General features: G+C 45.5%; 2 protein-coding genes across 4 annotated transcripts in view; both read right to left on the bottom strand.

Moving 5' to 3' along the window:
• Usp43 (ubiquitin specific peptidase 43) overlaps positions 1-19,690 on the bottom strand; it is a 49,017-nt gene extending 29,327 nt beyond the window's left edge. For 2 of the 3 annotated variants that reach the window (XM_042694167.1, XM_042694176.1), the window contains exons 1-4: positions 19,181-19,690; positions 10,251-10,382; positions 5,881-5,984; positions 840-932 (exon numbers count right to left, since the gene is read on the bottom strand). In XM_042694167.1, coding sequence (XP_042550101.1) covers positions 840-932; positions 5,881-5,984; positions 10,251-10,382; positions 19,181-19,690 — 839 coding nt within the window. Of the gene's footprint in view, positions 1-839; positions 933-5,880; positions 5,985-10,250; positions 10,383-19,004; positions 19,073-19,180 lie in introns of those variants that run through there. The other variant, XM_042694184.1, reaches the window with a different exon arrangement.
• A 2,737-nt stretch (positions 19,691-22,427) lies between these two features.
• The window catches only part of Cfap52 (cilia and flagella associated protein 52), a 38,126-nt gene continuing 37,818 nt past the window's right edge, over positions 22,428-22,735 (bottom strand). The window contains exon 14 of the mRNA XM_042694545.1: positions 22,428-22,603. Coding sequence (XP_042550479.1) covers positions 22,428-22,603 — 176 coding nt within the window. The remainder of the gene's footprint in view (positions 22,604-22,735) is intronic.

The following is a 22,735-nucleotide window of genomic DNA, read 5'->3' as shown; positions in this document are numbered from 1 at the left end:
ACTCTTGTTTCTACTTCTCATCCTTGTCAAACCCAAGGCCCTCTCTTTGGGGAGGGTGGACCGTTATTTCTGTTATACAGTACACAACGATAATTGTACAGCTGAGATCTGAATTGCGGAGTCTGCCCTACAGTCTGCAATCTTAACAACTGTGCTTCAAGAATCAGGCCAAGTGGCATATCTGTAACCCCAGCTACTTGGGAGGCAGAGTTAAGGAGAATCATGGTTTGAGGCCAGCCAAAGTAAACAGGAAAAAAAAAAGGTGGAAATGGTGGTACACACCTGATTTCCCATTTACAGCAAGATGTAAAAATAGGGGAATCATGGTCCAGGTCAATCCAGGCAAAAAGCAATATCCTATCTAAAAGAAATAACCAGTGTATTAAAAGACTGGCTTAAGTGGTAGACCATGAGGGCCTGAGTTTAAACTCCTAGTACTGAAAAAGAAAAAAGGGAAGGGGGAGAGGGGAGAGGATGTTTATGGGGTTAATTCAGAGAAGGCTTTATGAGAATATTGTAGCTTCCACTACATCCTAAACACAGAGGATGTCAAAAGGGGAGTGTGGGAGAAATGGTACTAAAGGAAGCGGGGATACAATAAAGAAATACCTCCATGTCAAACCAGTGACACTACCCATTGCAAATGCACTAATGTTCCAAGCTTCTGACACTGACATTAGGCAATTCCTTGATGGCTACTAAGCTGAGCCTCCTGCTTCTTATATAACCCAGACCACCGATCTCCACAGAGCCTATCTCTCCATCTCTGCTCCTTCAATAAATCATTTTCCCATACTTTCGCAATGGAAAAGAACATTTCTCTAGTGACACTCATGTACCTTGTCTGGCGCAAGGGGATGGGAAGAGAAACACACAAGAAAGGATCGAAGGTGTTGCTCTGTTTCAGGCAGTGGGGACAAGTCAGGGAAGATCTGTGGAGACAAAGCAGAGATGTAATTACACAAAACCCCCTGGAAAGTGAAAGCTAAATATAGAAATACCCTTGTGTTTCCCTTCCCAACTCTACTCTTAGGTATACTCTGGTAAGAATTAAAAACAAGTGTTCAGCTGTAATCCAAGCCTCTCAGGATGCTGAGATCTGAGGATCATGTTTTGGTTTTTGTTTGTTTTTTTGTCAGTCGTGGGGCTTGAACTCTGGGCCTGGGCACTGTCCCTGCCCTCTTCAGCTCAAGGCAAGCCTCTACTGCTTGAACCACAGCGCCACTTCTGCTTTTCTAGTGGTTTTATTGGAGATAAGAGTCTCCAGGACTTTCCTTCCCCAGCTGGCTTTGAACCATGATCCTTAGATCTCAGCCTCCTGAGTAGCTAGGATTATAGGCGTAAGCCACCAGTGCCTGGCTTAAGGATCATGTACTTTTTTAAACTCCAGTTAATCACCAAAAAGCCAAAGTGAAGCTATGACTCAAGTGGTAGAGCACTAACCTTGAGCACAAAAGCTCAGGGAGAGTGCCCAGGCTCTGAGTTCAAGCTCTAGGACCAAATAAATAACAACTTTTTAAAAAAAGCAGGTGTTCAACTGATACTTATAGCAACCTGTTCACAAGACTGAAAAGGTAGAATAAATTCAAATGCCCATCAACAACTAGTATTGTTCCCATTTTATAAAAGAGAGGCCTGAAGCTCAGAGAAGTAATTTGTAGCCAGGGCTCTTAAGTGACAGAGTGAGGTATTTCCGGAGTCCCTGGTTACCATTCCTGTATCCTTCAGTACAAGTGCAGCACAGCCTTTTCCCGGGTAGATGTAAGTTCTATCTTAGTCTTTCTTTCCAACAGAACATTCCTTTGCTTTATCTGGGAGCTCTAAAAGTGCAGACTGTACGTTCCACGTGAGTGCTCTGATTATGTTTCCTTAATTACATATTCATCCAATATAAAAGGGATTTCTGAATACGATGTTACTGTTCCAAAAAATGTGTATTCACTTCCTCAGAGACAAGAGCCCAAGCTTGGTAACAGGCTCTTCCTGTAACCCAGGTGGCCTGACTAGGTTTGAGCAGCAGGAAAGAAGAGAAGGCATCAGGACCAGGGCTGAGTCCCTGCACCGGGGAGAAGACAGCCCGGCAGGCCTTCGGTATGTGAGAACACTGCTGTGTGTGTGGAGGCGCTGGAGCATCCCTTCCCATCTTCACGCACCTGAGCTGCTTCTCCACTTTCCACTAAGCAGACAAAACAAGAAACACCAGAAAGGGATGCTAAATCCCAACGGTCTGCTCCTGGCTACTAAACTCTGGGACACAAATTCTCCAAACGAATGTACTTCATCAGAATTCATCAGCGCCTGTAATGCTAGCTATTTGGGAGGCTGAGATATAAGGAACATGGTTCAAAGCCAGCCCAGGGAGGAAAGTCCAATTAACCACCAGAAAGCCACAAATGGATCTGTGGCTCAAAGTACTAGCCCTGAGCGAAAGAACTTAGGGATAGGGCTGGGAAGGTAGCTCAGCGGTAGAGTGCATGCCTTGCAAGCATAAGGCCCTGGGTTCGATTCCTCAGCACCACATAAACAGAAAAAGCCGGAAGTGGCAATGTGGCTCCAGTGGTAGAGCGCTAGCCTTGAGCTGGAGAGCTGAGGGACAGCGCCCAGACCCAGAGTTCAGGCCCCATGACTGGCAAAAAAAAAAAAAAAATTAGGGATAGCATCCAGGCCTTGAGTTCAAGCCCCATGACTGACCAGAAATTTTAAAAAAAGAAATCAATGGTGAACTTAGGCCTTGTGCCCACTAGGCAAGCAGCCTCCACTGAGTTCGACCTCCAGTCCCCAAGAGCTTTATGTTCAAAGTGCCCTCTGGTAGACTTACCCTAGGAACAATCACAGTGATGCTTTGGTAAAAGCAGCATATCAGGATGCAGCATTTGTGTTAGACCCCCACAAATATTTCCCCTCCACTACCTCACTGCCTACCTAGGCATAAAAATGGCTTTAAAGATACATTTTTGTCTTTGGAAAATTTCCAAATCTCCATTTCACATTTATGCAGACAAATGATAGAGAATTTTTTTTTGTTGACTTCTTCATTTTTTCTAGCCTATGAAGATTAAGCCAGATTGCTTTTTTTTTTTCTCATGAGTTGGTCCAAGGATATGACCTTTATGTTAACCCCTAACCAGAGTCAAGAAGCAAGAGATGTTTGGTCAAAGAAGAAGTAGGGGAACATAAAGAATGAGCTATGCTGGGCACTAGTGGCTCACACCTGTAATCCTAGCTACTCAGGAGGCTGAGATCTGAGGATCATAGTTCAAAGCCAGCCTAGGCAGGAAAGTCCCTGAGACTTTTATCTCCACTTAACTACCAGAAAACCAGAAGTGGTACTGTGGCTCAAAGTAGTAGAACACTAGCCTTGAGCAAAAGAACTCAGGGACAGAGGCCCGACCCATAATAATAACCAGCACAAAAGTGGCTGACAGAATAGCTCAATGGCAGAATGCCTGCTTAGCAAACATGCAGCCCTGAGTTCAAATCCCAGAAATAAGGGGGGGGGGGAAGAAAAAGAAAACCTAGTTTTTCTCCAAGTAAACTATCAAAACAACTTCTGTTTCTCAAAGATTGAAAAATGAAGATGAGTGTGACCAACAGATCCAAAAGAAGGTAGAGAGGCAACTTTGCTTTTGCATAAATCTCTGGCATGGAGAGGCCCTGGGCTTAGTCCTCAACACCCAGGGGAGTTGGGGCAAAGCTTAAAGGGAGACAGAGGAAGAAGTAGCTCAGAGCACAGGTGCTAAGCTACCATTACCCATCCATCCCCACTTCCATGAGGAAGGTTAATCTGATCCCTGGTGAGCCTCCTGTACGGAAATGGGGAAGAGGCAGCAGGGCCCACCACTCAAGGGCACCAGCTTAGAGCGGCCACCACCAAGGCTGAAGGAAACCTCAAACACCTGGGATCATAATGACACTTTCACTTTGCCGTGGACTTCCAGCTCAAAGCAGTATTTTTAGCCATCTCCAGTCCATTCTGAGCACGAACACCTCGCCTCTTTCTCAGCTTCCTGCAGGAGAGAAATCTCCCTCAAGGGCACAGCTCACCCTTCACACGTGATTAGGGGACCCCATCCCAAGTCAGGTACCTGCAATATGGACTTCAAAGCATCTCTAATTTTCCCTCCAAAGCCCTTCATCAATAACATTCTTTTTTGGAAGGGGTGGGAGAATCTAGTTTCAAATTCAAAGCCTTAAGTTTATGGGGCAGGGCCTCTACTGCCCCAACCCTGTTCTGCTTTAGTTAGTTTCCTAATGGAGGTGAGGAAGGCAGCTCAAACCAAGATCTTACTACTTAGGCCTTCTGCCGGGACCACAGACATGCACCACCACATTTGGCATATTGGTCAAGATGAAGTTTCCCAGACTGGCTGTGAGCCTCCCAGATCTCCACCTCTTAAGGAGCTGGGATTACAGGCACTTTCCACCACATGTGGTTAATCAATAATACTTTCATTAAAACCTTAGGGTCCGTGGGGCACTGGTGGCTCACGCCTGTATTCCTAGCTACTCAGGAGACTGAGACCTGAGGGTCACAGTTCAAAGCCTTCCCAGACAGAAAAGTCCCCCAAGACTTTTATGTCCAATTAACCACTCAAAAACCGGAAGTAGCGCTTTGGCCCAAAGTGGTAGAGTGCTAGCCTTGAGCAAAAGAGCCCAGGGACAGCGCCCAGGCCCTGAATTCAAGCCTCATGACTGACAAAACACACACACACACACAAACCCCGAGGTGCCCCCAAGGTTCTCATTTTTCTCAACTCTTCTACCTCATACCTCTACACCCATACCTCTTGCAACTCTTAGTGACTCTACCTCCAAATCACACTCCAAGTTTTCAGCCACCATCATCCCTACATCCTCACTACTTCCCTCCATCCCTCATAATAACCAGAGTCCTCTATATTGATGAACCACACCATACCCTGCTTTACCCTCTGTAATCCCCTTCCTGGGCCTTTTTCCCTGGAACTCCACCTTTAGCTTCTGGTTTGTACTGGTTCAATATATTCCCACCCACTGAGTCCTATTCACCCTCTAGAACCCATCCAAAAGCACACCTCCTCCAAGAAGCCCACAAAAGAAACTTTCTCTTCTTTTCCCTCTCATGGTTTCAAATACTTTCACTGAACACTAAACATTGTAGTTCTTGAAACTATTCTGCTTCGTGTGAGTACTTCTGCAGATGAACAATGACTCAGGAGACACATAGAAGGGCCATATTTCAAGACACAAAAAAATGATCAAGACCCTAGCTCAAAAGCAAGGTGGACAAGGTGGTGTATGTCTATAGTCCCAGCAACTTGAGAGAAAGAGGTAGGAAAATTACATTCCAAGGCTAGTGTAGAAGAGATAACTCAAAAAAAAAAAAGTGCCTAGCAAGCATGAGGCCCTGAGTTCAATCAATCCCTAGTATCAGAATGAAAGAAAAGAAGGCTAGAAGGTCTCATAAAACCATATTTTAATTTTAATTTTTGTATCCTCATACTATAGGAACTCAAACTCAGAATGACTAGTTCCACTGAGCTGCCTGGCCACACAGGACACATCTACCCAGCCCGAAAGTAGTCATTCTTTGTGAATTCTTTGTGAATGTGACCTCCACATTCTTGTTCTATAGGGATTGCCTTCCACCACTCCCCCTTCGTGGGGGGGAGGGGGGATAAGGAGGAGGGGAGAGAGGTAGAAGGCTCCAAAAACCAAGAAGAAACATTAAAAGTCATAGCCAATCAAAGTGGATGACTGGGCTTGTGATGGGAAAGAGGAGGGTGCTCATAGGCCTTGCTGCTTCATCATCAGAGGGTAAATGTTGGAGAGAGACAGAGAGAAGAACAGCAGCAAGCTGGTGGAATCCTTGGGCGCCACATTCCAGGCCTATCCCCTCACCTGTACTGGGCCTGGAAATGACTCTGCACAAAGCTGGGGCCTAGAGAAAGCTGGGCAGGTGGGGACAGGAGGCTCTCGGAGGCTCTGCGACCTTCAGGAGGTACCTGCAAAGGAAACAAGGACAAGAAGCAAATGAGACCCAGCCACATTACCTCTGGTCACTCAGCTGCCTCTCCGTGCACCCACAGCCTCCCCTTGCCAGTTTCTGTGGAGCCTTGTCCTTGAAATGCTTCCTTCCGCGACACCCTTTGTGCCAGAACCACCCTGAAAGAGTATGCCCATGCAAGGCACCAATGGCTCACTCCTCAGGAAGTAGAGATCTGAGGATTATGGTTCAAAGCCAGTCCAGGCAGGAAAATTCCCAAAACTATATTTCCAATGAATTGCCCAAAAGCTGGAAGTGGAGCTGTGGCTCAAGTGGTAGAACACTAGCTTTGAGCACAAAAGCTCAGGGATAGCGCCCAAGCCCTAAGTTCAAGCCCCTCCAGGACGGGCAAAAAACATAAATAAAAAATAGCATCCCTGCCACATGGAAGGTGTGTGCCTTCTGCCTAGCACATAGTAGGTGCTTCGTGCATGTTCATTTGCTGGTCTTTGCCCCAGCTCCATCTCTTTCTTTCTTCTGAAAAGTGGCATTTTCTGGAAAACAAACTGCCGAAAAGATTGCTTTATGTGTTGGTGTTTACAGGGGAGTAAAAATATACCTTTTGGTGGGATGAAAACATTCAAGGATCGTTAAAGTAATGGAAAAGAAAGTGGTCCTCGTGTTTTCTCTCCGGGTTACAAATAAATCTAGCTATATGGCTTTTCTCTGTCCTCAAAACAGAAATAACTTCAAAAAGAAAAATCTCTCAGAGTGACGCTGAGGGCAGTCGCTTTTCCTTCTCAGAAAGGGAAAAGAAAGTTTCATGCCAAGTGATCCAAAGAGCTCTGCTCTCTACCTGCAAATACACACCACCAGGGCTGGGAAGGTAGCTCAGTGGTAGAGTGTTTGCCTTGCATGCATGAGGCCCTGGGATCGATTCCTCAGCACCACATAAGCAGAAAAAAAAAAAGCCAGAAGTGGCGCTGTGGCTCAAGTGGTAGAGCGCTAGCTCTGAGCTGAAGAGCTGAGGGACAGCACCCAGGCCCAGAGTTCAGGCCCCACGACTGGCAAAAAAAAAAAGAAAAAAATGCATACCACTAGGCCTCCAGAACCAGTCCAATTTCCTGAGACCAAATTTCACCACAGGCTTCATCCCATGACAGAAAATGTTTCCTGGTTTTATAAGGTACAAGGAAGCGCTGAGTAAGCTCTTCTTTTGCCAACAGATAATTCCTGGAACAGCCTATGGGGTGCCCTATTTCTAACCCCTTGCCCCAACTATGGCACAGAAAGTAGCTGGTTTGGTGAGCAAGAAAATGAATCGGGCTGACTGGTTGCCAGGCCCAGTCAGGTTGGCCTTTGTCTGCCACATAAGAGTCTAGATTTTGTCCTGTATGCAATAAGAAACAACTGGAGGGCTGGGAATATAGTTTAGTGGTAGAGTGCTTGCCTAGCACACGTGAAGCATAGGTTCAATTCCTCAGTACCACATAAACAGAAAAAGCCAGGAGTGGTGCTGTGGCATAAAGTATTAGCCTTGAGCAAAAAAAAGTTCAGGTATACTGCCCAGGCCTTGAGTTCAAGCCCCAGGACTGGCAAAAAATAAAAAAAGAAGCAACTGGAGGGGTTGAAGGTTTAGCATAGCGGAAGAACTGAGTTCATTCTTCCGCACTGAAAAGAAGCTGACACTGGAGCAATGTAAGCAAGAGTGACATGATCTTACTTCCTTTGTGAAGACATCTCACTGCACTATGGAGAATATTATAGCTGTGTCAATTGGATGAAGCTCCATAGGACTGGAACTCAGTGATAGAGCATTCACCTAGACTATGTGTGAAGCACTGGGTTTGACTCTTTTCACTACAGAAAGGAAGAAAAAAAAGGAGGAAGACCTAGCTACTTGGAAGCCTGAGATGGAGAAGATCCTGCCCAGTCATGTAAGACAGGCTTATCTGTCAACCAATAACTAGAAATGGTGGTTTGAACTTGTCATTCTAGCCTCAGTGGGAAGCAAAAAATAGAAGGATCGAAGTCCAGGCCCTTACTGGACAGGAAGTAAGACTCTATCTCAAAAACGATCCATGTAAAGGAAGACTGGATATGTGGCTCAGCCATAGAGTAGTTACCTAACAAGTACAAGGCCCTGAGTTCGAACTTAGGCTTTGCTGGGAGGAGAAAATTCAGTAAATACTATGTATATATATATATGTATATATGTGTATTTATACATATGTATGGATATATATACATATATATATATATACACATGTATATAGTGTGAGACATTGTGGCACATACCTGTAATCCAAGCAAATGCAAAATGATGTGTTCAAGATTAGTCTGGGTTATATGGCAAGTTCCTAGGCTATAAAGCAAGTTCTCAGCCTGGCCTATGAGACTGTCTTTTAAAAAAATGTATGTATACATACACACACACACACACACACACACACACACACACACACACACACACATATATAATTCCAATGTTCAGAATGTGATCACTTAAATTTATAGAGGATACAGCATAAAAGGCATGCATTTATCTGCTTAAGATTACAGTCTTTGGGTAAGCAAATAATTCTAATGCTATAAAAGCGCCCTAGAGCAGGCGCCAGTGGCTCACACCTATAATCCTAGTTATTCAGCAGGTTCAAAGCCAGCCTGGGTAGGAAAATCTGTGAGACTCTTTTTTTTTTTTTTTGGGTCCGGTCATGGGGCCTGAACTCTGGGCCTGGGCTCTGTCCCTCAGCTCTTCAGCTCAAGGCTAGCGCTCTACCACTTGAGCCACAGCGCCACTTCCGGCTTTTTTCTTTTTGCTTATGTGGTGCTGAGGAATCGAACCCAGGGCCTCATACATGCAAGGCAAGCGCTCTACCACTGAGCCAACTTCCCAGCCCTCTGTGAGACTCTTATCTCCACTAAACCACCAGAAAAATCAGAAGTGGTGCTGTGGCTCAAAGCAGTAGAGCACTAGCCTTGAGCAAAAGAGCTCAGAGATAGCACCTAGGCCCTGAGTTCAAGCCCCATGACTGACCAAAACAAAAGCCCCCTTAGCCTCCAATCACCACCACTAAGACCTGTAACCCAGGTGGGCCCACTCAGAATATTTCATTCTCTCAGTCATGTTTCCAGGAACTAACACACAAACCAAGCTAGGATAATCAGGCTTTTCCCTGGGCCTTTTCTGGAAATTCAAGGCTCTAAAAATGAGATGAAAATTGCAGAAGGAACTTCTTGCTGCCATGTAGGCAGTCAGGGTGAGAATGTCACCAGAGACAAGTACTAAAGACACAGCGACATGATCAGAGTCGCTTCATCCAAACCTATCTGAAGCTGCTTCAACCACTGGCCTCAACAGATTATGAAAGCCAACTGATGTCTTTTCCTTCAGTTGGATCAGTTAAATTTCTGCCACTAACAACTAAAAAGGCCTGAATAAGATCAATAGAGAATTCACCTACAACCCACAACCCTCATCTGAAGATGATCCTTCCAGATTTAGTTAGGTTTAACCACCGTTTTTTTTGTTTTCATTACTTTATGTGCCAGTAAACACACACACACAAAAAGATACAACGTCCTTAGTTTTTTTTTTTTTACATCTTTAAGCAGGAGATAAAGTGATCACATTCAAGCGTAAGTCATTATTGGTCCTTATGTAGCAAAGTTGAAAAAGAACATAGCTAATATATGGATTAACTATGGTAGTGACAAAGACTAATGCTTTTCTCATTCTGAAGGTCAGGGATTGAATCAAAACCAGAAATGCTTGCCATTCCAGCTTATTTATAGCTTTTTCAATGTATTGTCCCAAAAGTCGTTAAAAAAAAAAAAAAAGGAAAAGGAAATACTAGTACACACATGCAAAAGACATCCTACATCTTGGAGAAAATAGTTTAGAATTGCCACTGGGGGAGGGGACACGATCACTAAGAAAGCAATGGTGGAGTTAGATCAGGACTATCTAAAAAGAATAAAAAATTGCCCCTCATGGCCTCAGATGGCCAGACTAATGCATGGAAGATACAAGGGGGAAAGCAAGAAAGAAGAGTTTTGAAATTATGAACCGAAACAAAACCCTTTTCACTATTTGGGGTTATGGAAGAGGAGAAATACAAGAAGAGGAAATGCCTCACCTAAAACAAACAAGAGCTAAAAGAAGGAAGCGGGGGAATAATAGCACTGTGCATCCAGTAGCAAGCAGATACAGGAATCCAGGAGTTCAGTAAATATCCAAAGAAGAAGAAACGCCATACAATGTGTTGCTTTGCCAGTGACCAACCTTCTCAGTCCCCAGACCACGAGACGAGCCTTCCAGGTCCTCATGGACACGATCCAGCAGCCAGAGCAGGAATTCCAGGGCGTCATGTTGGGAGTTGCCTTGGAACTGAGAGCCATACTTGGAAACAGCATTCTGTAAGGGAAGAAATGAACCCTGGGGTCACCTTGGCATGGAGACTCCCTAATGAATGTCCATATGCACTACACTACCCAGGGTCATCCATCATTCAGCAGCAGTCTGGGATGACACCCAGCTAGAAATGCTCTTTTTGACTGACTCTTGCCCCCCATCTGCTATAAAGTTTCTCTGAATAGAAGGCCCCTTTTTCAGAAATCAGTATTAGATTCTAGCCCTTGAAAGGCAAGGGATTATCTCTGTGGAATTTATTTGTATTGGGGGGGGAGGGGGGAAGGGCTGGAAGCATGCACTAGTAGTATGACTTGAATTCAGAGCCTGTGCACTGTCCTTGAGTATTTCCTGCTCAAGGCTAGCACTCTACCACTTGAAACACAGCTCAACTTCCAGCTTTTTGGTAGTTAATTGGAGATAAGAGTTCCATGGACTTTCCTGCAGTCTGACTTCGAACCATGATCCTCAGATTTCAGCTTTCTAAGTAGCCAGGATAATAGGCATGAGTGACCAACACCAGACCTCTGTTAAATATTTTGAATTTACTAACCATCTATCTTCCGTAAAGCTTGCGTTCTTTGATGGCTGGTATTGTGTGGCCATTGGCCCTCCCTCCAATACTCTATCCCCATGCTGGTATCTATCTACTCTCCCTATCTCCCTCTCTTGTTTCTTTCATTTCCATAGCATCCACTCTTTCTTCTTTGAGAGTGGATCATACTTGTAGCAAAGTTGACTTCCTAAAATACATATATAAGTGGCTCCATTCCAGTCATTTCACTTATGAAACTGTAAAAATACTACTGAGAAACAGTGACTCACATCTTTAATCCTAGGTATTCAGGAGGCTGAGATCTGAGGATCAAGGCTCAAAGCCAGCCCTGAGACTCTTATCTTCAATTAACCACCAAAATGAAACTGAACAAAAAGTAGAGCTGTAGTTCAAGGGGCAGAGTGCCCCCACCCCCTAGAGGAAAAAAAAAAAGTAAGGACCACACAAAGGTTCAAAAGTTACAATACAAACTTTGCTTTCTGTGGTTAGATAATGAAAAGGTTGAGCCAGTCCTTCATTCCCCCACCCCCACCCCTACCCCAGGCCCTACAAAAGTAAACAAAACAAGACTTCCCAGCTCCTTTTGTCTTGGCATTTGCTAAATTGTGCAACAACTTTGTCATTTTTCTGTGTCAATGCCTATTTCTGCTTTTGAAAGTTTATTCTAAAGGTTAGCATTGCAATACTATATAAGAGTCTCTCATCCCTTCTCTGGGGGCACCTTCCAAAAACGTAGGATTCTCAGCAGCTCCATGAGCACCTTTCTAGAGGCTTTATTTTTCCCCTGAGTATACAAGGTCCCTATGTCTGTATACACACAGACATGTGTTCACAGTCCATTATGGCCAAATGTCCACTGGTAGATGGCAGCATCAAGCCTCCACCCTTAGACTGCAGAGCCAGGCCTCCACTCCCAGATGGTGGAGCCAGCCAGGCTTCCAGCCTCATCCCAAGCAGGTCTGTTCTTTGCTCATACAAGGCCAGACACCAGGATAATTCACATCACTATCAATCCAATAAAACAGCCTGAATTTTAATCTTCCCTGGAAATAGGAAATTTTAGGATGAGTTGAAGCAAAATTTCAAATCTAATCAATTGAAATGCTGTTTCTGCATCTGTATGCCAATCATCTTTCTTGGGATTTCCACCCTAAACTTCTTTGCACTTTGACTCCCACATAGGAATTAAGGAAACACAGGAGTAAGCATGTAGCTCAATGGCAGAATTCTTGGCTTATGATATACAAGGTCCTGGGTTTCATCCCTAGCACTGCCCACTTTACCCCATCTCCAAGACACAGAACAAGCCAGGTGTTGCAGGCTCATGCCTGTAATCCCAACTATTCAGGAGGCTAAGATCGGAGGACTGACATAAGAAGCCAACCTGGGTAGAAAAGTCTACAAGACACTTATCTCCAATTAACCAACAAAAAGACAGCAGTGGAGTTGTGGCTCAAGTGGTAGAGTACTAGCCTTTAGCAGAAAGCATAAGGACAGATAAGCAAGACAACAAATAAGTACATAACAGGTTAAAAAAGCAAAGGGGCAGTGTTCATGCCTGGAATTCAAGCCTCAGTACTAACATAAAAAAGTTAAAAAAACAAAAGAGCATATCCAGTTAAGTTTCAATTTCAAATAAGCAATGATTGTTTTAAAAGAAGTATGCCCTCATGCAATTTTTGGAGCATATTTATTCTCAAAGCATATTCATTATTTATCTGCCTACAATGGTGTGTAGCTGGCCTTTCATCAAACAAATACAAACAAGGTATTATTCTTTTTTGTTCAATAAACTAACAATTTACTGAGATCTATTACACAGCACGGCTACTTTAATTAATAATAGTGTATTATACACTTGAAAATGGTAAAATTCAAAATCAACTGAGACCTGCATTTTAGCTGACAGTCCTACCAGCAAGCCACCCTCAAACCTATCTCCTAGTACTGACATTCTCGTCTGGATGAACAGCCAGTGTCCCTCTAACTTAGAAGCTCTAAAACCAGCCCTCTGTCTTAATGTATCTTTCCCAATCTCCCTCCCATCAGCAGCTGCCAAATCAGTTGTTAAGCAGACTGGATTCCAGCCCCCAAAAGGCCTCTGCTCCTCCTCTAGAGTTCATTCTAACTCTTACTGTTCTGTTCTAACTAAACCTGACCCAGAGAACCTGTACCTAAGGAGGAGCTTGCCCAGCGCATCTTTCTCTGAGGGCCCAGTGTGCATGGTAGAACAACCCAGCAGTTGCTCTGAATCCATCCTTACTCTCCAAATCATCTCCCAACAGTCCAAACTCCTCCATTCTGGCCCTAATCCACACCTTCTATCTGTTTGCTTACAGGTTTCGAAGCTTCAAATAAACATGCCACACCTTGATCTGGTCTGCCGGTTTCTGTGGTCTATACCTGCACCTCCCTCCTCCCCTGCCTGTGAAATCCAGTACCCTCCAGCTGATCATGATAATTCTCTAAGACTGGTTCTCTACTTGTTAGCCTGGCTACAAGACAAGACCTTGAAAATGTCCCTCCTGGTGGGGTGTTAGTGGCTCATGACTATAAACCTAGCTACTTAGGAGGCAGAGATCTGAGGATCATGGTTTGAAGCCAGCCAAGACAGGATAATCAGTGAGACTCTTATCTCTAATGAACCACCCAAAAACCAGAAGTCGATCTGTGGCTCAAAATGGTAGAACACTATATTAGAGGGGAGGTTGGGGGTTGGGGGAAGCTCAGGGACAGCACCCAAGTCCTGAGTTCAAGTCCCAGGACCAACCAAAAGAAAAGAAAAAGGCCCTCCTAGGACAATTGTTCTTCCTATATTCCTAACAGGAGGCTCAAGAGCAGAGGATTGCGGTTCAAAACCAGCTTAGACAGAAAAGTGTATGAGATCTTATCTCCCATTAACTACCAAAAAAACCAGAAATGGAGCTTTGGTTCAAGTGATAGAGCACTAGCATTGAGCAAAAAACTCAGGACCAGCTCCAATCTCTAAATTCAAGCATGCACACGTGCACATGTACACACATACACACACACACACACACACACACACACACACACACACACAAGGGTCATTCTATATAAAAACACTTTCTAGGCTAGGCTTATGGAAACTTATACACAAGCAAAAATACTTCGGCGTATCAAAATTATCAGGGGAAAATGGCATCTTATTAAATGCATTGATACAAGATGATCTTAAACATTGTAGTTTAAGGACAGGGGACATAGCTCAGATGCCTAGTAAGCACAAGTCCTGAGTTCAAATCTCATACCACCACATACAACTCTCAATTGACAAGATAACTCAAAAACTTTTCTTCCAGCCAGGTGCCCGAGGCTCATGCCTGTAATCCTACTTACTCAGGAGGCTGAAGTCTAAGGACTGTGGTTTATAACCAGCCCAGGCAGGAAAATCTGTGAGACTCTTTTTTTGTTGTTGTTGTTGGTCATAGGGCTTGAACTCTGGTTTTGGACGCTGTCCCTCAGCTCTTCAGCTCAAGGTGAGCGCTCTACCACTTGAGCTACAGTGCCACTTCCGGTTTTCTGGTGGTTTATTGGAGATAGGAGTCTCACGGTCTTTCCTGCCCAGGCTGGCTTTGAACCACGATCCTCAGATCTCAGCCTCCTGAGTAGCTAGGATTACAGGTGTGAGCCACCGGTGCTCAGCTTCTGTGAGACTCTTATCTCCAATTAATCCCCAGAAAATCAGATGTGACGACGTGGCTCAAAGTGGTAGAGATCTAGACTTGAGCAATAAAAACTTTTATTCCCTATGATAGGTGCTGGTGGCTAAATGCCTGTAATCCTAGCTACTCAGGAGGCTGAGCTCTGAGGATCAAGGGTCAAAGCTTGCTAAGGCAGGAAAGTCCTTGAGATACATCTCCAATTAACCACCAGAAAACCATAAGTAGGGCTGTAATAGAGTTCTAGCCTTGAGCAAAGGACCTCAGGAACAGTGCCTAGGCCCTGAGTTCAAGCACCACAACTGACAAAAAAAAATATTATTCCCTAGGCTGCCCCGAACCATGATCTACTCAACCTCAGCCTTCCATGCAGCTGGGATGACAAGTGTGAGCCATCAGTGTCCACCCAATATTTGGTATTTCTATCCTATAATATGACATGGTTCTATTTGTGCACATATGTTGTTTTTTCCTCTCTCAAATATTGATAATTTTAGCATATTTCATATTTCCAGATTTTATAAATGAATTTGTTTATATGTTTGTTTGTTCGTTTGGTTGGTTGGTTGGTTGATTTGCTTGTACCACCGAGACATGTCTTCCACCTAGTATTTTGCTGGTTGATTGAAGATGGAGTCTCTCAGACTTTTCTACCAAGGCTGACTTCAAACTTTGATCCTCCATGTCTCAGTCTCCTGTGTAGCATGGATTACAGGTATAAGCCACAAGCACCCATGAAACCTAACTTTTAATATGCTCTAAATGGTTGTTGCTTTTAACTTTCTACATTGTATCTAACCTCATGAATCACAGCAATAATTCTAAAATACAGATTCCTAGAACCATTTTGCATTTTTCCCTGTTCCATGTTTTTTGCTCCATTTTTTGTTTTGTTTTGAGCTACTAAAACACAAGACAAATGAAGAAGGAATCCTTGTTTTTTTAAAAAGCAATGCCTCTAGCACGTCACTGTAGATCTAAATTTGATTTTATGCACATAAGCTAAGATAAATTCCAGATGGCTGAAACCCTTAATATAACCATAGAAAACTATAGAAAGGACATAAAATAGAATATTTATCAAAAGATCTGACATAAATAAATCCAAAGCTTCCAGAACTGGGGAAAAGAAGATGATCTGGAGAAAATGTTTGTAGCAATTATGGCAAAGGCTGAGAAATGTAAGAGAAAAAAAATCAAAGGAATATTAAGACAAAAGCAGATCTACATTTGGGAGGCTGGGGCTGAAGGACCTTAAATTCAAGGTTACCCTGGCCTACACAGAGAAATGGGAAGGAAGGAAGGAAGGAAAAAAGGAAGGAGGGTGGGGGGAGAGAAAGAAGAGAAACAATAGATAAATAATAGAATGGACACACAAACATGAAGAGACAGTTCCAAGAGCAAACTAGACAAAAAGGAAAAAGGAAATCTTTCTCCTTGCTCCTAATCAAAGAAATCAAAAGAAAAAAAAGGTGTGATTTCTTTTTGTTCAATAAGTCACAGAAATCTATTACACAGCATGGTGACTATAATGAATAATGTATTATATATTTGGAAAATGAAAGGAAAATAGGCCTTAAGTGTTCTCATTACATACACAAAAAATGTTAAGTATGAAAGTTTGGTGGATGTTAACTAGCTTGAATTAATCATTTCACCATGGATACATATATCAAAACTCATGCTGTTCAGTGTAAATATACACTTTGGGGTGGGGCCTGGGGTTTGAATTCAGTGTCTCACACTTGCTAGTCTGCTAGGCAGGCCCTCTACTGCTGAGCCACAGCTGCTAACCCTGGTTTGTTGGGGTTTTTAAAGTGTACATGAGCTATACAAGAAGGAAATTCATTGTGACATTTCCACACATGTATGCAATGTATTTTAATCAACCCCCCTCCATCCCCAAGCCCTATTGCTGTTTACTATTTAAAAAAAAAAATAGGATGTGGCTTCCTGGCCTAGACCACAATGCAATTATTGTGAGTTTTCTGTTGTAGTTGAGACAGCAGGCTCCAGGCACCATGTCCAGCTTTCCTCCCTCGAATGGTGTCTCATGAATTTTTCTGCCAAGGCTCACCTGAACCCTGGACCAAACCTTCCATATAGTTTAAGATTACAGATGCATGCCACTGGACGCAGCTATGGGTTGGGAAGGGAGTTTCATGAACTTATCTGCCTAAACTGGCCTAGTAGCACAATCTTCAGATCTCAACCTCCCAAGTATCTAGGATTACAGACCTGAGCCACTGGTGTCCAGCTAATTCAACTTTTACTTATCAAGAATAAGTACTTCCATTAAAGTACTTGGTAGGCCTCTCAGCCCCACCCAACCTCTGTGATTGGCACTTTCCATTCCCAGGAGCTGGAGAGCACTTTCCCATCTTCCATGTCCTGAGTTGACACATTTTTCTTCAAAACCCAAACCCAATTGTTGGATGCCTCCCAGGAAAGCCAGCTTCGGCTCAATCAAAACCCATCCTCCTCCCATCAACTGTCAAAACACCTTGTATTTTTTCGTTTCTCTAGCGTGTCACAAGTTCTAGTCCTGTGCCTGTAACAATCATTTTCATGAGCATACTCCCTTCTCCCTGGACAAAGGTAGTTCTGAGATAGCCTCAGGATCTGGATTTGTAGTTGTCTCACACCCCACATTCCCAACAGTAGTCTCCAAGGTCTATAAGAATGTGTGGTATGGATGAATGTTTAAACACAGGTAAAATAGGATGATCTCAATCAGATCTCAATCCCTAACGCTTAAAGACCCAGAGTGAGGAATCTTCCTCCTAACCATTCAATCTTGTCAAAATCCCAGGAAACCCCAGATGCTATCTACTTCATTAACATATTAAAAACAACTCAATTACCCATCAATTCCCTAGGGCTAACCAAGGAGCTCCCAAACTAGGGATTTGACAGCTGGTTAGGAAATCCTGGTGAGTCACTCAATGACTGATTACTAATTTGAGGGTTTTTTCTTTTCTTTTCTTTTCTCTCAACTACTCAGCTCTCTCCAGGCTATAGTAACTGGGTGGGAGTGCATTTGGCAAGAAAACTCAGGAATTACCTTCCTCCCTCCTCTAATTCTCTGCAGGTGAAGAGGTCTAACCTAAAACAGGGACCAGGCACTGTCCTCCAGACTGCATATACAACTTATAGGCAACAACCCAATAATAAAAGACTGTCCAGTAAGTTCCCATTCTCCAGATGAACACAGTTGAGGCACAGCAAAATTTAGTAACTGGCTCAAAAATCACAAAGCCCTCAGAGGACCTTGCTCTTAACCACTACACTATACTGCCTCCCCTGCTTAAAAAGAGAACAGTGGCCAAGAGAGACCTTCAAGACACCCCACTAAATCACTGCTAGTCAGTGCTACCTCCCTGAGGAAGGGGGGGTGGGTGAAGAGGGTGTTTGGCATCCTTGCAGGTCACGTGACAAAGACTGCTTTCTCGGGCTGAAATTCAAGAGCAGTGATGCTTGTGGAATGAGCACTGACAGGTTCCCTTCCCCCACACACACCCCCACCCTCAACCCAGAACAATTCCACATAGATGGGGAGCCTCAACTCCAGGTCCAAAGCTGCGGTTTTTCAGCACGCCCTATGCATCAAGAACCAGGAATACTTTCATCCACCTAGGCCTCTGAAAGAACAAACACGAACACACACACACACAATCACTTTCACACATTATTTTAACCTGGGATAAAATAACATCCAATTCTTCCAAGTCTGGAGACTCTGTAGAGACCCCAGCACGGAGAAAGTGACCCAACCCATAACAAACTCAGTCCTTCGTTCCTACACTGTAGATTTAATGTGTATTCAACTAAATAAAGAACGTACCTCTAAAATAGCACACCCACTGCCCCTCCCACCCCCCTCACCCCCCACACACACACTCCACACAGTGCCTGGCCCACGGATTCTCACGCGGATTTAGAATCCAACCCAAGGCCGTACCCGATCTGACGACCCTCGCCAAGACTCCCAAGACCCAGCGACACCAGTGTTGTGTTTGGTGTTGTTTTTTTTTTTTTCTTTTTCCTTTCCACGCCTCCCGCACGCAGCTCCTTGGGGCCCTCTGTGGCCTTTGTACTTGCTGATCTCTCGGTCCGGATCGTTTTCTAGAACTAAGCCGGCCGCGTCCGAGTTCTCGGTCAGTTCTCCTCGCCAGCATCATTTCCTCCACGGGAGGCCTCGGTCTTCCAAGCCCCCAAGTGGAAAAGCTTGAACCCTGGCGTTCGAACCCAGCCTGCCTACAATACTTCCACGAATGTGGGTTGAACGCGCGCGCGCACACACACACACACACACACACACACACACACACACACACAGAGCCGAATACACTGAAGCCTGCCAGCTTTCTCCACCCCCGCTCCACATACCTGGGCGAAAGTAATTCGTGGGGAAAACATGCAAGTCGCGTACCGCGTCACCCCCAAAAGACAAAGGCGGCAACCCCAAGCAGAGCTGGGTTACATGGCACCTAACGCAACAAGGTCCCAAGGAAACCCTTTCCCAAGACTTCTTTTTAGGGCGATGTCTGCGGCGCGCTTCCTACCTTGAACTCGGCGGAAAGTTGGGGCGTGTACTCGCGGGTCCAGAGCGCGCGCACCAGCGCCGCCAGCTGCTCGGTGACCTCGGCGCGGCCCGGCGCCGCCCGGTAGCGTCCCAGCGCCAGGAACTCGGCCAGCAGGTCGGTGTTGCTGAGACACTGCACCACGGCGTTCATAAAACAGGTGTTGCCGTGGTTCTTCAAGCCCTGCGCGCCGGGCGGCCGCACCCCATTGCCCGCGGGGAGCTGGGATGGGGGTCCGAGCAGGCGCTCCGCTACGGGGCTCCCGGGGGCTGCTACAGCCGGACTTGGAGCGCAGGCAAAGCCCCCCTCGCCGTCGCCATCGCAGTGTCCGGATTGGGGTTGGGGTTGGGAACGGGGTGGCGAGTCCCGGGGCCGGGAGCGGCTGCCCAGCGCCAGCAGGAAGCGGCTGAACAGGCGGCGCAGGGAGCGGCGGCGGCGGGGCCGGGGCGCGGCTGGCCGCTCTCCTGCCGGGTCCCCAGGGCCCGGGTCCATGACTCCCCGCCCGATCGATTCCCGGAGCCTACCGGCCCAAGGCGCACTGGCAACCCCCAGGCCCTGATAGCTTCGGAAAGGCGCCCGGCGCCGGCTACCTGCGGACCAGGTGTGCGGGGCCAGGGCGGAGGTGGAGCCGAGGGCGGAGCCTCTCGTCCCGCCCCGCCCCGCGCGGGAATCCGGCCGCTGGGCCGGCCCCCCCCGGGGCAGTGCCGGCCACCCCAGGGCCCTCCGGATCCCTGCCCTGCCGCTCTGCGGGGAGGGGGGTTGGGGGACGAGGAGCTCCAGGAGTCAACGTGGTCCAGTTCCCCCACCCTTCCTTCCCTAAACCCGCAGACCTGCAGTTCACCTCTGCTCCCGTTCCCCGCCCATCTTTCCAATCTGGTAGGTAGACGGCCAATGGAAAATTCGGAAGCGCCCAGGAAATTGCAAAGCCTTTGGCTATCGCAAAATGTCTTGCAATTCGCAGCCAGGTGAAGACGGGGGTGGGGCGGGGGGGACAGAAAAGGAAGAGTCTCCCCAGGGTGTGGCGAAGGGATGGGGGTGGGGGGATGCTTTCGTGCAAGGCTGGGCCCTCTGCAGGCTCAGGTGTACGCGGTCGGGTGGCGCCACCTCTCTGCAGCCCGCTGCTCCTTGGGGGCCAGGGCGAGCACTAGCCACCCCGGGGCCTGAACCCGGAGCCGCCCGCCTGTCACCCTCAGAGGAAACACCCAGAGTGGTGGAGGATTTTGTTGGGTTTTTGTTTGTTTTTTCTTAACTAAGGAGTAGATTAGAGTCATGTTCCAAAACTTGTGAGACTGGATCATCATCGTTGTCTCGGAGAAATGGGCTCAGATTGATTCATGCCAGGTAAGGAGAGAAACCGGAACCTGACCCGGCTGGGGAGTCCCAGCATTGTGTTCCTGCCCTTTCCAGGCTCCGGGTATGCTCAGCAGGAAGTTTTCAGCCTCTCTGGCGCGCCCCCTACGTGGTGGCCTGTTCCCTAGTTAGCGCAAAATCCTCGCTGAGTTGTTGCCCAATGAGAATTGGTCTGGCCTTGCCCCGCCCTAGATTCCCTAGGTAACCCTGCTTGCTTTTATCTATAACTGTAAGGTTTATAATTAATCAGGGAAAGTCTTGCAAAATGAATTTCTCATCAGTTGCTAGCTCGAAGAAGGATGAGTGAGCAGCATGCAGAAGTCAGTATTATACCAACACACTGAAATAAATGTCTGTTATTGAGTAGATGGCCATCATTTATTTAAATATCCTCCTTGAGATTTCAAATCAGATTGCAGAAGTTATTTGATGCAAAAAGAAAAAAAATTCATTCTACGTGCTGGTGGCTCATGCCTGTAAGCCTAACTACCCACTGAGATCTGAGGATTTCAGTTCAAAGCCAGCCTGGGCAGGAAAGGCCCTGAGACTCCAAATAATCACCAAAAGGCTAGATGGGAAGCTGTGGCTCAAGTGGTAGACTTCCAGCCCTGAGCAACACACAACACACCACACACACACACACACACACACACACTAGTATTAAAGGATATGGATACGCTTCAAAGCTAGGCACTGGTGGCTCACACTTGTAAACTTAACTACTCAAGAGGTTGGGATCTGAGGACAATGGTTCAAAACCAGACTGGCAGGAAAATTATGAGACTCTTATCTCCAATTAACAACCAAAAAGCCAAAAGTAGAGCTGTGACTCAAGTGGTAGGGTGCCAGCCTTGAACAAAAAAGCTAGAGGACAAAGCCTAGACCCTAAGTTCAAGTCCCAGAACTATACACATGCACACACACACACACACAAAACAAGATAGATAGATAGATAGATACATACATACATACATACATACATAGATCGGAAAACTGTACTATGACCTAAAGTCTTAAGGTGTATCTGGAAAATGCCACCATTCATCCTTTCTGGGGGGGAAAAAAAGATGCCTAGTTGAATGATCCATTTCTTCACTTTTCTGGTATTAAGCACTGAAGAAACAGTTCAGGAACAGGTCTGATAAAATATCTCTGAAATTTTATCTTTAGGATGAAATTTCAAGCCCCCAACAGCATAGTGTCTTTAAGAAAACATTCAAGTTTACTTCTGCATTGGGAATTCTGCTCATGTGTTATCACATTATTTTACTCAATTCTCACAACAACAATTTTAAGCATGATATGTGCAGTCACTTGACAAAAGTAAAAAACTAAACCCGAGAGTTTTTAAAAAGACTACCCTAGATGATCTTGGTTCAAACTTGTCTTGCAGCTTGTTCAATGAAGATAATTTCAGCCAGGCACTCATGGCTCATATCTACCATCCTAGCCACTCAGGAAGATCTGGAGGATCACAGTTCAAAGTCAATCCAGACAGAAAAGTCCTCCAGTCTTCATTTCCGATTAACTAGCAAAAGGCCACTTCTATCTGGGAACAGAACATGAGGGATATGTGTAGGGTCTGCAGTGTCATTGAAGAGGTTGTACAGGAAGCGATAACTTGGAACTTACTTGTGTGTCTTTTAAAAAAAAATTACAGTCTGGCTGAAGTATTCCTGAACAAACTTCAACTTTTTAATATACAATTTAAGAATGAAATGTATTCTACAAAAGAAAGACATTTTAGGGATCAAGTATTTTGACTGGGGAATAAAACCTGAGATGTGACAAAGTCAAGACTCGGGCTGGAGTTATCCAAACTTGGTGGTGGGTGAGAGCATGTGCACGAGGGTGCAAGGCAGGGAGGTGGTCCCAGGCTTCAAGAAGCGAAAGGGAACTTCCACCGCAGAATGGCTCCGTCTGTGCTCACGCTGATGATGTACTGATTCCCTGGACTTATCCGTATGCGAGTGATGTTGCCACTGTGTCCTACTCCAACGTGTGTCACTTCACCCTCATTATAATCCCACACTTTGATCAGATGGTCATTTCCACCTAAAAAAAAAAAAAGGCAAACAACATTGCTTCAATAGAAGAGAAATAGCTCTGATTTCCAAGAACTCATTTTCAATACATTCTCCATGTGCCAAATTTTTGTAGGGTCTGCGGAGTTAAACTCAGGGCCTG

The sequence above is a fragment of the Dipodomys spectabilis genome, unplaced genomic scaffold, assembly GCF_019054845.1.
Source record: "Dipodomys spectabilis isolate Male_0828 unplaced genomic scaffold, ASM1905484v1 ptg000004l, whole genome shotgun sequence".
Lineage (NCBI taxonomy): Eukaryota > Metazoa > Chordata > Mammalia > Rodentia > Heteromyidae > Dipodomys > Dipodomys spectabilis.
This window is presented reverse-complemented; position numbering and strand designations above follow the sequence as displayed.